Source organism: Mustela lutreola, chromosome 5 (assembly GCF_030435805.1).
Source record: "Mustela lutreola isolate mMusLut2 chromosome 5, mMusLut2.pri, whole genome shotgun sequence".
In the NCBI taxonomy this organism is placed as follows: Eukaryota; Metazoa; Chordata; class Mammalia; order Carnivora; family Mustelidae; genus Mustela; species Mustela lutreola.
The window spans coordinates 95,926,474-95,940,899 of NC_081294.1; the positions used below are offsets into that span (position 1 = coordinate 95,926,474).

The 14,426-nt window shown below is 45.5% G+C and overlaps 1 protein-coding gene across 12 annotated transcripts in view; it reads left to right on the forward strand.

The window, feature by feature from the left end:
- MAST4 (microtubule associated serine/threonine kinase family member 4) overlaps positions 1-13,968 on the forward strand; it is a 551,227-nt gene extending 537,259 nt beyond the window's left edge. For all 12 annotated transcript variants that reach the window (XM_059175136.1, XM_059175141.1, XM_059175137.1 and 9 more), the window contains 3 exons: positions 4,717-4,853; positions 6,990-7,171; positions 7,536-13,968. In XM_059175136.1, coding sequence (XP_059031119.1) covers positions 4,717-4,853; positions 6,990-7,171; positions 7,536-11,407 — 4,191 coding nt within the window. In that variant the 3' untranslated portion in view covers positions 11,408-13,968. The remainder of the gene's footprint in view (positions 1-4,716; positions 4,854-6,989; positions 7,172-7,535) is intronic.
- The last annotated feature ends 458 nt before the right edge of the window (positions 13,969-14,426 follow it).

Here is a 14,426-nt window from a genome sequence, read left to right on the forward strand (position 1 = left end):
CAATTCAACCAGGTTGCTTTTTCAGGATAGCATTAGTTTAAATGCCCAGTGCATACGAGAAGCCCTAAAACTTCATCAGCCCCTGCTTCAGAAATTTCTTTTCTATGAACTCTGGGGAACTTTTAGATACTAAAATGAAGACCATAAGATAGTGTCATTATTACCCTCCCTACCTATTCACTGAGCCCAGAAAATGTACAGAGCATTGTGTTAGGTCCTGAAGGGTCTTAGAGCAGAGGACTCTGAGAATAACAGGTAACAGACAAACTCCCACAATCCTTACACCCTGGGAGGTAGGTGCTGTAAATAACAGTGTGCGCCCACTTCACAGATGAAGGAATCAAAGCAGGAGAATGTTGGCTGAGCAGTCCGAGGTTACCTGCTAAGAGGGAGTAGAAGAGGGTTTGCGCCCTGCTGTGTGGTGTCAAAGCACGTGCGTGGCGTTAGTCCAACCAGAGTGCCCTAGACCCGAGGTTCTCTGATTGCCAGTAATGCAGTACAGTGTTCATGTGGAAAGACAGTCCAATATCGGTCTGCAGTCAAAGACACAGACTGTAAATATGGCCCAAAGTCCAAAGGACAGACAGCTTAAACTAGGGTAGACAGGGAGGAAGAGTTGGAGGTTATGGGTGGAGCGTTAGTGTGTGGGAAGGGAGTGCATTATGGTCTCAGTAGAGCAGAGGGAGTGTGTGCAGACAGAAGGGCAAGAAAACTCAACGTGCTTGAGGTACGTGAGTAAACGGGCGTGGCAAGAGCCCGGGTTTGTATACAGATTGGGGCATGCAGGTTGGTTGGAGCTGGATTGTAGAGGATGTGAAGCAGAGCAAAGACATTGATCTACAGAACGCGCAACAGTCCCCTTGTGTGTGATGCAGAGAAAGGAATATAAAAATAGTCTACCTCAGGAAGCTATCCAAGGCCAACCGATAAGCTCACGTGGAGCCAGGCTGAGAGGAGCAGTGCGGTTAGCCTGCTGTTGTATTGAGTTCAGCCAGCTTAAAGCAATTTCCCTCCCACCGTGCACAATTACACAAATAGTTAATAGGAAAAGTCAACAAATTGAACATTTAACAGTCTGCTGGCCCCATTTTTTGTTGTTTTTTAAACAAGTACCACAGAATTTCTCTTAGAAGAATTCACTTGTTCTTTGGAAGAAAGTATTGAGGAGGAACTGACCCAGTAAGACAAATTGCACTCGGCTCAGACAGCCCTCCATGTGGCCAATGCATCCACCAGGTGGCAGGCTTTACGATTCCTAACCCTGTTGGCGGAAAATGTCGTTTTTCTATTCGTTTACCATTTTCGTTATCATTAATGCTCCTGGTGAAATATTTGGAGTCTGTATCTTCTGTGTCTGTAATTCCTCCTTAGGGAAATTCTCTCAGTGTATTTACGTCAGTCAAGCAAACGGTCCCCTGGAACAAGTCATATATAGAAACAAGGAAGAGAAAACCAGAGCTGGCTTTTATAGGGGAAGGGAACATTTGTAGAGAGCTCAGTATAGCATTAAATCCTGATGTGCTCTGATTTAAAAAACGTGGTCATAACTATTTTCTGATGAGTAGGCTTATCACTTATGTTTATCTCTTAAAATGTTTATGCTTATTTTCTATCTCTTCATTTTCTTTTTGGCAGTCTGATGTGTTGATCATTCTCTATGTTAATCCAGTACCTGGTTCCCTCACCACCACCCATTAAGTATAAGCCATGCTCTGTGGGGAGCAAGAGAGGTGAAGGACCAGGGCGTGCCATGCCCATGACGAGTGGCACAGGTGATAAGGGTCAGAGAGCCAGAGCTCTTCCACTAGGCTCTGTGACCTTGGGAAGAAGAAACCCCAGTGTCCCTGAATCTATTTTCCCCATCTTTCATACAAGGATAACAATTCTTTCCCACCTCACCAGGTGCAATGGTAAAATATTGTAAAATATTTACATTATTATATACAAATATATGTTGTATATAATATATTAAATATATATAATTTAAATATAGGATATGTATAATGTATATAATTTGTATCTATTAAATATGTACAAATATTTATTGAAAAATATTTACATTATTTGTAAAAAAATAAAACATCCTTCCTGGTGTGGTGGTGAAAATAAAGCAAGAGAATATATGTGAAAAACACTTTAATGCCCAAGACGCACTTGAAAAAGGCTGCATGGCATTGTTAACTGCTTGTAGATAAAGATAGGAAAGGTGATGGCGAATTATGTTAGGAAGGGTAGAACTGGACTCAGGTTCAGTGACTCACATACTAAGAGAGCCTCAGTGGTCACGAAGGCTCTCTGTCCTGTCTGTGTGTGAATATGGAAAAGGGTTGAAAGAGTGGCAGTGAAAGATGAACTCCAGCCATCCTGGTTGCTCTTTTCATTCACCTAAGGCATGCAGAACAGACTCCTATTTTCACAGGACCTCCCGCAATTGTGAAGGGAAGATCCTGTTCTAAACAACCTGCATTGGTAGGCCTTTCATACGTAGAAGCTGAACATTCTATGGAAACAAGAAATAGACTGTCAGTCTTTACCATCAGATAAAGGGTTATTCTTAAAGTTTTGGCATTTGCATGCAGAACATATAGTTTAGTCTTTCAGAATAATATTTTTTTCCTTTCGTTTCAGTTCAAATCCTATTTCCCTTATATATATATATATATATATATATATACACACACACACACACATTTTTACATATTATATATGTATATATACATAATATTCATGTATGTATATATATGTTTTTGTTTTTTACAATTAGGACATTAGGTATGGGAATACATGTCTTAAATGTACAAAGAACTCTACAAATCAGTCAAAATACTAAGGCTTGCTCATGCTAAAATGGATATAAGACCTGGACAGATTATCTCCTGAAGAGATAGAAATGACCAAAATAAATGAGACACCATCAAAGAAGGAAGATGAAAACTTGATTCAGCTTATTTGTATAAAATTGGGAATTTGTTTAATGTTAATACTCAGTTTTGACAAACCTGTGGTAAGAATTGTATTTATGGGCGTACTTGGGTGGTTCACTCAGTTAAGTGTCTGACTATCTCTCAAATAAATCTGGGGGGAAAAAAAAAAGGTATATATGTGCTGCCCATAAATATACCTATTGACATAAACTTTCTGGAAAATAGTGTATTAGTTTGTACCAAGAGTCTTTAAAAAGTTTGGAAAGACTCTTTGATTTGCTACATTGACTCTAATTATGTAATCTAAGGAAAATGACAGAGATTAAAACAAGTGATTTATAGATGGGGCTATTTATGACAACCCTTAAAAGAATTGAAAAGTAGAAAAGTATGGAAATAAGTTTTGATTCACCCATCTCATGGAATATTATTTATACAGCCAATAAAAATTATGTTCTCAATGAACATTCAATGATGCAGGGAACGTTTTCCAAGTTGTATAATGTGAGATGGAAAAACAACATAAAGCTAAATATTAGATTAACTAAGATTAAAATCATTTCTGAAGTATGTCTGTATACGTGCATAATTTATACGTACCCGAAAAGAGATCAAGAAATATGCTGAAATATTATCAGTGTTAGCTGAGTGATAGGTTTCTCCATGATTTTTATTTTCACTTATGCTCTACAATTACTTCTTATAATATCATGTATTATTTCCCAAATTGAAGCAGCAGAGTAGATGTTAACATGAAAGCAGTCAGTCCTCCTTGGTTGAGTCCCCTGACCCCCACCATACTCAACTCTCCTATCACTTAGAGCTAAACTGCTAGGTGTTTCCCAGGCTTAGACCTTTAAAAAGAGCTTTCTCCTTATAATTCTTGTCTTTTCGAGGTAATCAGGGCCACTGTGGCTTTGAAAGGATATGTTTCTCCCCCAGTTATTAAGAAATTCAAGAAGAGGTCATTGATGTGGGAGTGAAGGGAATCAGTCTTACCATCTGCCCTCGGCACCCCTCAGCCAGGCTTCTGACTCCACTGTCTTCTCTAACCTCAGGGCCTTCCCAGCAAGTCCTGTTCCAGCAGTGAGTGAAATACCCAGTAATCTGCCAGGAGTTACCTCCCCATGTATGACCTGGTTAAAGAGAAGCTGTTTTATACTCACTGGCATCAACTTTCCAGTTCTGCAAGCTGACAAGTTTTAGGGTGACAGGAAAGAAATCTTTTAAAATACTTAAAAATAAAAGTCTCTTTCAGTTTTCCTAGTCTATGATTTCTAGGTCAAAGGAAAAACACAAAAAGGAGAAAAAAGTAAAATAAATCAACCAAGAACAGACAGCCCCTGGGCACATTTATACTCCATACCTATGGATGAAGGTAACTTATTTATGGAGCACTTTCCACATGTCACACTTGGTGCTAAAGCCTTTCTTAACTCCATCCCGTGGAGTCCTCACATGAGCCTCTGTGAGGTAGGTCTGATTCCGCTGGTAGACAGGGCAGGTGTTTGAGGCCCAGAGAGGAGAAGCAATCTCCTGCAGTCACAGGACTTGGATTTGAACTCACATCTGTGGAGTCCAGAGCCTCTTAAAGAAACCTGTCGTTTTGCTGTCTACCCTTTGTGTTCTATTAGGATGTTCCTGCTTTATTAAAAGGTTACTTAGAAATGGAAGGCTTTTGTACATATGTCTTTAAGTATCTTTATTTGTCTTTGAATCTCCTAGCCCAGTTCCAAATCTTGTTTCCTCCCAGAATATCCCTTTAATCCTGTCCCATTTTTTTTTTTTATAGAGTGGAAATAAGGTGTCAATCACTACTACTCCGTTTGAAAACACATCAATCAAAACGGGACCAGCCAGGAGAAACAGCTATAAGAGCCGGATGGTGAGGCGGAGCAAGAAATCTAAAAAGAAAGAAAGTCTAGAAAGGTTAGTTAAAGCAGTATTTTTGCGATTTTGGTATATACCTTGTTGGAGGAAAGTTACTCCTTACTTAACTTAAACACGTCTGTGTGAGAAAGACCCACTGCTCTGTGAGAAATTTCATGCTGTGGTTCAGATATTTGTACATTAAAGTTCATATTCATAATAGCATTATTTTTCACAATGAAAAGATTTACAGAGTTATATTGTAGGAGAATTCAGATTGGTGTTTTGTTTTGTTTTGTTTTTTGGGGTTTTTTTGGTTTTTGTTTTTTGTTTTTTTACTGTGTGAGTACCATGAAAAGCCATTTACTGTTTCTTAAGCCTCTAGAATTCATTTCAGGTGAGTTGGATTTAAGGTGTTGGCTCTTCAGGCAGTTTTTAGCATTAAATCTACATTTAATAATAGCCTTTACATTACCTGAAAACATACAATTTTTTAAATGGCAGATATTTGGAAATAACTATATCTTAAAAGCATCCAAGTAAGCCTACAAGTAAAGAGGTTTTGTTTTACTGGCTGAAGATCTAACTGGGGTACACATTTACAATCTGGGAGGCACTGTGAGTGTTTTTGTGCTCTCTGCACACACTGGCAAGCTTCGTGTATGTGCTTGCCGGGGGGACATTTCTCCCTAGTCAGCTGTCTGGATGGGCTCCCTGCGTGATGTCCCAGCAGTATCCCTCCTTTGCCTACTTAGATCTAATGTGTCTGATTGTATTAAGAGGATTTTTAGTGATAGAAATGTGGGAAAATAAGCAAATGAAAAAAAGAATGCTTATTAATTCCAGGAAAGACAAAAGCATACAAGAAAGGAAGTGGAATCATGCTTTGCCTAGCCCAGCCGTGGACAGTATTTATAATATAAAAATAGAGAGGAAAAAAGACCACCCTTTTCTCTAACTGAAAGTTTTGGGTTAGTTGTAGAGGGAGGAATAGAAAAAGGGAAGTGTATTTGGTCAGAAGGCAGAAGGGTGCTTGGGGAGAAGCTTAATCCTCATCTTCTGTGCTGGGAAGTCAATAGATAGTTTCTAAAACTGAAAAACGAAAACATAGTATAAAGAGGTTCTGTAGCAATGTGCAGACAGAAGAAACAGCTCAAGGAGTAGAAAGTGATTTCTCAGCCAAGTGTGCCAAGGACAGAGTAGCACACTTGCTGTTCTTCATTATGAACTGTATAAGATGATGTCATTATTTAACCCAACTACATTTATTACTTTGATTAAAATTAAACACACCAGTTCTGAGATGTGTAGTCTATTAGATATTAGATAAATGAGTGATTCCTAAATTTTTTTAATGTGTGCTTTGTATCTGGATTGTGCTTTAAGTTAGACAGAACACACTTTTTCCAAAGGGGTAGCAGTGTTTAAACGTGTGCTTAAGCTCACTGTGGGGGTGAGTGAGGCTTGCATAATGGCAAAGGTAAAAGAACTTTCTAGAGCCACTTGCATTTCTTAGCAGTCAGAAGCTCTTTTTTTTTTTTTTTTTATTGCTTTAAGATACGCTTTTTGAGCACTAAATACACATTTGCTTCTGCTGCAGCATAGCGTCTGGTGCCCTGCTGACACGATAAGCTTCGGTTCACCTTTCTCGCTTTTTCTATGTTAATGTGTAGCCTACATTGTCATTAGGAATTTTCAAGAGCCCACTGTGGTATAAGCACCGCAAACAGCCCCTTCTAGATAAAGCCACTGCCCAGCGTATCACCATTAAAGAATTCTATATCTAAGATAATGGTTTTTCTTTCAGAGATTTACTTGGTATTACCTCTTAATTAAATTGTGTTATTGAATCTGAGGGTACATGCTCAGAAGCTTTCAGGTCAAAAACACCCTCCTCATAAACCTGACAAAGAAATGAGTAAATGTCGCATGTGTTTTATATTTTTCCTTTTTTCTCAGCTCTGCCTGAAGTATTGGAGAATTGGGAGAGCTTCCACTGTATAATATCAAAGACTCTTCCTTTCTAAGTCACAAGGTTTTTAATTTGAAAGTGGGAACCTGCACCTTAGGGTAGGATCTGCCCCGGGACCGCTGTCCATGCTGCCTGAGGTGTGAACTGACTGCAGAGGTGTTGCACAGGGGACGGGGAGGCCCCAAGTGTAGAATCTAATCTGTTGTCTCCGGTTTTCACTCCAGGAGAAGATCCCTTTTCAAAAAACTAGCCAAGCAGCCTTCTCCTTTGCTCCACACCAGCCGAAGCTTCTCCTGCTTGAACCGGTCCCTGTCCTCAGGGGAGAGCCTCCCGGGTTCCCCCACGCACAGCTTGTCTCCCCGGTCGCCGACGCCCAGCTATCGCTCCACCCCCGACTTCCCATCAGGTGAGCTAGTCTCCTGGCCCACGCAGCAAGGGAGAGTTGAGAGGTGGTCAGAATCACCATGTGAGCTCCTGAGGGACAGGAGGCTTATTCCAGGTTAATGAAAGATGGTTGAGGGTGTAGATGGTAGTGAACAGGATTTATGGGGCCGTCGTGAGATGTGTTTGTTTAGAACATTAAGACAGGAAGTACTGGGTTGGACCCTGATGTGGGGAAGATGTATCTGAAAAGCATGTATTCATTAGAGTTAAATGCTGAGACAATTTGCTGACCTTTATCTAAGTTGATAGAAAAGAGTTTGGGTTGGAAGCATGGAAGGGAAAGGGAAGGAGTCCATTGCTCATAGCTTTCTGTTTTCTACCCCCAGGTACTAATTCTTCCCAAAGCAGCTCCCCAAGCTCTAGTGCCCCCAATTCCCCAGCAGGGTCAGGACACATCCGACCCAGTACCCTTCATGGCCTGGCCCCCAAACTCAGCGGACAGCGCTACCGGTCGGGAAGGCGCAAGTCGGCTGGTAGCATCCCTCTCTCCCCACTGGCCAGGACCCCCTCTCCAACGCCACAGCCCACCTCCCCCCAGCGGTCACCATCCCCTCTGTTGGGACACTCACTTGGCAATTCCAAGATCGCTCAAGCCTTCCCCAGCAAAATGCACTCCCCGCCCACCATCGTCAGACATATCGTGAGGCCAAAGAGCGCAGAGCCCCCAAGGTCCCCGTTGCTCAAGCGCGTGCAGTCGGAGGAGAAGCTCTCCCCCTCCTATGGCAGTGACAAAAAGCACCTGTGTTCCCGCAAGCACAGCCTGGAGGTGACCCAGGAGGAAGTGCAGCGGGAACAGCCTCAGCGGGAAGTGACCTTGCAGAGCTTGGAGGAGAACGTGTGTGACGCACCCTCACTCAGCCGCGCCAGGCCCGTTGAACAAGGCTGCCTGAAGCGCCCTGTCTCCCGGAAGCTGGGGAGACAGGAGTCTGTGGACGAGCTGGACCGAGAGAAGCTGAAGGCCAAGGTGGTAGTGAAGAAACCGGATGGGTTCCTGGAGAAACAGGAACCCCAACAGAAATCCCATGGACTTGGTAGTGATTTAGAAAACCTCTCGACTTTGAGGCTGGAAGAAAGAGAGAAGAAAATATACCCAAAGGCTTTAGAAAGGTCAAACCATTTTGAAAACAAAGGGGCCTTGCAGGAGACCCAGTCCCTGAGCAGTCTGCTGAAGGGGGCTCTTCACAAGCAGGCCAGCGTTCGGGTCAGCGAGGGGGTGACCTCAGAAGGGGCAGCAACGGGCCATGTCCTGGCCCCCGGGGACCACAGCCAGGGCATCTGTGACTTCAAGCGCACCTCTGCTGCCAGCACCCTCCAGGACAGTCTCTGTCACTCCACAGACAGGTCTAGCTCCACGAAGGGGGAGAACGTGGAGAAGGCCTCCCAGGCCAAGGATTGTCTCCGATGTGAGAAGTTAGACAGCAAACTGGCCAACATCGATTACCTCCGAAAGAAAGTGTCCCTTGAAGACAAAGATGACAGCCCGTGCTCTGTGCTCAAGCCCAAGATGACCTCGAGTGCCCACGAAAGCCTGCCTGGGAACCCAGTCCGGGCTGTGGGTGGACAGCAGGAGGCCCTGCCAGCCTCTGAGAGCCGAGCATTCATCAGCAGTGCCCACCCGGCTCAGATCAGTGCTGCTGCTTTTGTCCCTCTCAAGGCCCTCGCTGGCCGGGTGGATGGTGGAGGGGAAAAGCCGGGCTTGGTCGCTCCTGAGTCACCTGTCCGCAAAAGTCCCTCTGAGTATAAGATGGAAGGTAGGTCAGTGTCCTGCCTGAAGCCAATTGAGGGCACTCTGGATATTGCGCTCCTGTCTGGACCTCAGGCCTCCAAGACAGAGCTGCCGTCCCCGGAGCCTGCACAGAGCCCCAGCCCAGCCAGTGATGTGGAGCCCTCTGTGCCACCAGCTCTCCCCAGCGGCGGGGGCATGAAGGGTGACACAGCGGGTCAGAGAGAGCCCTCCTCTGCCAGCTTCAGGATGAGTAAGTCCTACCTGCTGGAGTCCCGGTTCCCATCCTCTAGCCGGGCTCTTCAGAATTCACCAGCAGCTTCCTTGCCTGAGCCAGACCTAAAGCGGGACAGGAAAGCTTCCCATGCTGCCAGGAGCCCAGTGACGGTCATGGAAAGCAATCCCCAGCAGAAGGAGGGGGGCCCCAGCAAACACCAAGACCACAGCCCCGACATTAAACTCCTCCCCTTCCTGGGGCAGAACCCCCACAGCACCGACCTATCCAGGTCCCGCAGCCTGCTGCCCCCTGAAAGTACCCCCTCGAGAGAGAAGCTGAGTGGGAGGGAATCCTCTGAAAGGGGCCCTTCCGCAGCCAGAGGCGAGCGGTCTGCTCTGAGGGTTGACTCTCAAAGAGACCCCTCCACCGAGCTGTGTCCTCCAGAAGCTGCTAAAACCCGTGATGAATCCAGAAACCTCCCCTCTGGGGGAAGGCCCCGCCCTGACTGCTACACACAGCCCCACCCCACAGAGAAAGCGTGGGGGTCTTGTGGCAAAGCAAGCCCCAGAGATGGCCGCGTGGAGGTGAGGCCTCTGGCGAGGGAGGACTCTCATTTGCCTTCAGCAGGGACTCTTGAGAAGGAGCTGGGCAGAGGAAGAGGTGGCACGGAGCCCCAGCCAGAAGCCCCTCCAGCCCGGCGTTCCCAGCCGCCACCCGGCCCTGAGAATGGGAGAGGACACCTCCTCTCTGGTTTCCCCGTCTTGCCGAGAGACAGTCCCAAGGAGCTGGAAGGGAAGGAACAGCCTCCGCAGAAGCATGTCAGCGGTAGCTCTCAGCCAGTCCCAGTCACCAAAGAACTGCACGGCCTGGCGGCTCGGCCACACAGCAGCTCGCTGAGCCACGGCTCAGGCGGAGAGCCCGGGGGCAAGCCCTGTGCTGCAGAACCCGGCCCCGGCCTCCAGGGCCCTCCCAAGCCGACCACAGCGCACAGTGAAAGCAGCAGCCACAAGCCCAGGCCTGGCCCTGACCCGAGCCCTCCAAAGTCGAAGCACCCAGACAGGGCCCTCTCCTCCCAGAAGCTAAGCAGTGGTCCTGCAGTGGGCAGAGAGCCTGGTTCTCAGCCCCCTGCTGGCCCCAGCCGAGAGGGGAAGGGCTGCAGCAAGAGCATCTCGGATGCGTTCCCTGCCCTCCCAGGTTCCCAGAACACAGTTAGCGATGCGATGGGCCAGGGAGGAGGTGGACCCTCAGTCCCACTGCAGGCCGAAGGGGGTCTTCTAGACACCAGGCTGAAACCCGCCAGTTTGGGGCATCCCCCGGGAGGGCTAGAGAAGCCCACGCTCCTGCCATGGCAGAGACGCCCAGGAGTAGATGAGTTGGTAGACCAGAAACCCGCCACTGTCAGTGAAAAGCAAAACCTGTCTCCAAAGCACCCCAAACCATCCACTGTGAAAGACTGCCCACCTCTGTGCAAACAGACAGACGTGAGTCCAAGTTCACTGGCCACCACTACCACTGACAGGAAGTCTGAGGGCAAGAAATGCACTGAAGCACTTTATGTCGCCACAGAGAGTGGGAAGCCTGAGGCCAGCCTTCCCCTGGCATCTAGCGAGGCCAGGCCAAAAGGCACAGAAAGGCCAGCAGCTGCTGTTGGGAAGGGCTTGTCAGAGGCCAAGGGGAAAGGGCTGAGTGCCCAGAAGCCGCTGAATGAGGCAGGCAAGCCCAGTGGCATGAAGCGGTCACCCTCGGCCACTGGGCAGAGCTCTTTGCGATCCACTGCCCTCCCGGAGAAGTCTCTGAGTTACTCTTCCAGCTTTCCTGAAGCCAGACCGGGGGCGCGAGAGGCCACCACGAGTGGCAGTGACGCGTCTTCCACCAAGGCTGGCGGGGCTGCGGCTAAGGCCCTGCCTGGGGGGGATGGCAGAACCCACATGACCAAGAGTGACTCCTTGCCATCTTTTCGGAGCCCCACCGTCACTCTGGAATTGCACCACCCTGGCCCGAGTGTGGCGGGGGGTGCCGGCCACGGGGACAGGGCCCTGTCAGTAACTGCCACCGCAGGAGAAACCAAAGGGAAAGAGCCTGTCCCAACCCAGCCCCCTCAGACTCGGAAACAGAACCCAGGCAGAGAAGTCACCAAGGCGTCCCCAGCTCCAAACCCTGACCGGCCCATCACCCTTTCTTCTGAGAAGGACTTTGTGGTCCGGCAGAGGCGGGGGAAAGAGAGTGTGCGTAGCAGCCCTCACAAAAAGGCCTCGTAGTGGGGCAGGCCCCAGGCCAGACTAGGGAGACCCGACCTGAATGTGTACCTGAGTCTTGACTACCTTTCGAAACCAGCACTGTGTGGCAACGCCCGCCGGGCAGAGCCTGGAGCCTCACTGCGGATGGACTGGGAGAGGGAGAGAAAGTCGGAAAGAAAGAGGGGACCTTCTTCCAATTGCCTTCCCGATCGTTACCGGTAAAACTGTTACCAGATAGTGTTTGTACAAACAACAACAATGGAATAAACTTTACAGTTGAGGGTTGCTGAGGAAAAAGATTTTCTCTGTAAATACCTAGCAATGTGTTTGGTTTGGGACTGAGAGTCGGTACCTTGCTGCTGTGATTGCGTTGTTTACCACAGCTTTGTTTTGTTTGTTTTTTTTTTTTTTTCCCCAGTTAAGACTTTTGCTTTACCACTTATCATAATGTAGTAATGAAGCAAAACGGTTAAAAATGGGTGTATTAAAAGGTAGAGCTACGCTCCTATTCGTGTACATACGCACCCACCCACATGTTTTGGTCTGTGGTTTAAGAGAATATTTCAAGACTACATTTTTCTAAGTTAAAGCATTCTAAGTAGAGTTAAAGGTGGAAGAAAGTCCTAGATACAGTAGATCGTGAGTTTTTGTGTGTACTTTTCAGGGGAGATTTTGGTAGTACTGTATCTGGCTACCTGTGTTTCCAGATCCGAAAGCAAGAACTACTCTAATCACCGCATTTGGAAGCTTTCCTCCGTTAGGAATGGCCGGAACCAAGGGAGCTAACCATTGTCACTGCACAGCCATTAGTGGACGTTCTGATCCTGGGTCCAACTGTCTGAAAGGCCAGTTGTCCTTGTCTGTGAGTGTGTGTGTAGGGTCTTCACCCTCGCTGGAGTGTGGGCTATAAACACACGTCAACTTTATTGCTCTTACTTTCCCTTCTTTTTCTTTCCATGCTCTTAAACTCAGGCCTTTATGCTATGAGTCACTAGTCCAAGAAGCACACATTTCATAGGACTTTTGCACCAGCCCTGCTCTTGAACAAAAAGGAAAATTACTGGCTGCACACGAATCTGACAGTGCTTAAATCGAGTAAGAAGGATCAGGCATTGGAAGAGGTTTTAAATTTTGCTTTTTTTGAGGGGAAAAAGGGGTGGATTTTGGCATCATAGCATATATATTAATGAATAATCAGGACATCAGATACATTTTAATACATAGCTGGGGCCTTATGTTGTAGATGAAGCTTGCTGTTTTTAGCAAGTTCCTGGGTTTCACATTCATTTCTGATGCATCGAGTAGCTCCATACATTACATAACACGATCTCTTTATTTGTATGCAAAAAAAAAAAAATAAATACTGTATTAATAAAGAGCAGCATTTTTTTAATAAAAAAAAAAAAGACTCGGTGGAGCTATTTGGTGCTTGAATGTGTCCTTTTTACTTTTGCTAAGCCTTATTTAAATTTTGTATACCATGGAATATGTAGAATTTGTCAAATCATTTTAGTGCTGAGGGGGTTTTTGTTTGTTTTCGTTGCAGTTGTCCTGGTGGCTTGTTTTATATTGTAAGACGACACTTGCTGACATAAGTACTAAAGGCACTAAGAGAAAATACACACAGATAAGTCTTTATAAGATGTTTGGGATCCATAGCAGGATTTTTGTTCTGTTTTGTTTTTCAAGAGAAAAAAATATTACCAATAAATACTAATTCGGCACCCAAACCCCCTCGGATGTCTTAGTATCTTCAAGCTATAAAATTGTTCCTCTAAGCACAGCCTCTGGATTATAAATTATTTAGTGAGGCTGTAAACCCTGCTCCAAAAACAAAGGCATAACTTAACTGACTGCTTGGTTGTCCTTCATTGTACAATGAGATGGCAATGGAAAAAAATAAATAAAAGTAAAAAGTCTCCTCCTTGCCTCTGATTTTTTTTTCCCCCACGTAGTTTCAGCTCTTCCCCATCGCTCTGTCGTGAAATTGTAGAAGAAATAAGTATTGTAAAAGAACTCAAATGGGTTTCCAAAGTGGTCTCAACATTTATAATTCATATCTGTGTTTGGTGGTTGTCATAACCCAGTCTTCTGTATCCAGACACCTCGACAGATGTATCGGGGAGGTAGTTCATGGTTTACAGCCTTTGCTTTTTAACTGTCCAGTTTCCTTTAAAGCACAACTAGCTGCTCGTTTACAAATGATATTTTTATGTATATTTTGTATAGTGTATTATCATTTTTGCCAAATATGTTTTTGCATTTTGGATGAGTAAAGAGTACTTCAGGTTGCATTCATGTAATACCTGTTTGTTGTTGTAAACCTCTCCACTCAGCTGGTAGGAATTCTCCTGTGTTCTCTCCAGTCAGTCTCCTGTGATTGTAAGATGTGCTCCTCGGTAGAACTCCCAGCTGTAGGTTGACCAGCTTCAAAGTCTGTTAGGATCTGTGCAATAAAGTGTTTGCAGTCTTATTTTCTCTAAGAAGTTCCCTATGGATGTCCTAATTGTTGTATATTGAACAAATATTTATACTTATGCAGTTGCATAACATTGAAATAAAAATTTAGCATGAAAAGATAATGACTAACATGTTCTTTCCTTATGTGTATACATACATCCCTAAAATGTTACTGAATATAACTGTATATTATGGGAAGTATGCAGCTTTACAGATGGCTTTTTATGGAGGGGAATGGTTTACTAATTTTTTTTAATTTTATTTATTTGAGGAGGGGGAGAGAGCAAGAACAAATAGGCAGAGAGGCAGAGGGAGGGGGAGATGCAGACTCCCCACTGAGCAGGAGCCTAATGCAGGACTTGATCCCAGGACCCTGAGATTATGACCTGAGCCAAAAGCAGACATTTAACTGACTGAGCCACCCAGGTGCCCCTAATTTTTTTTTTTTACTTACACAAATGCTTTCTTCTTAAAGATTAAGTCTTCCTATAACGCCTTCCTATGTTTTCTACCAACCTTATTCCTTGCCTGCAGAACTTGACACCTTCCACACCACAGTCACTGTCTCCATACAGTCTCC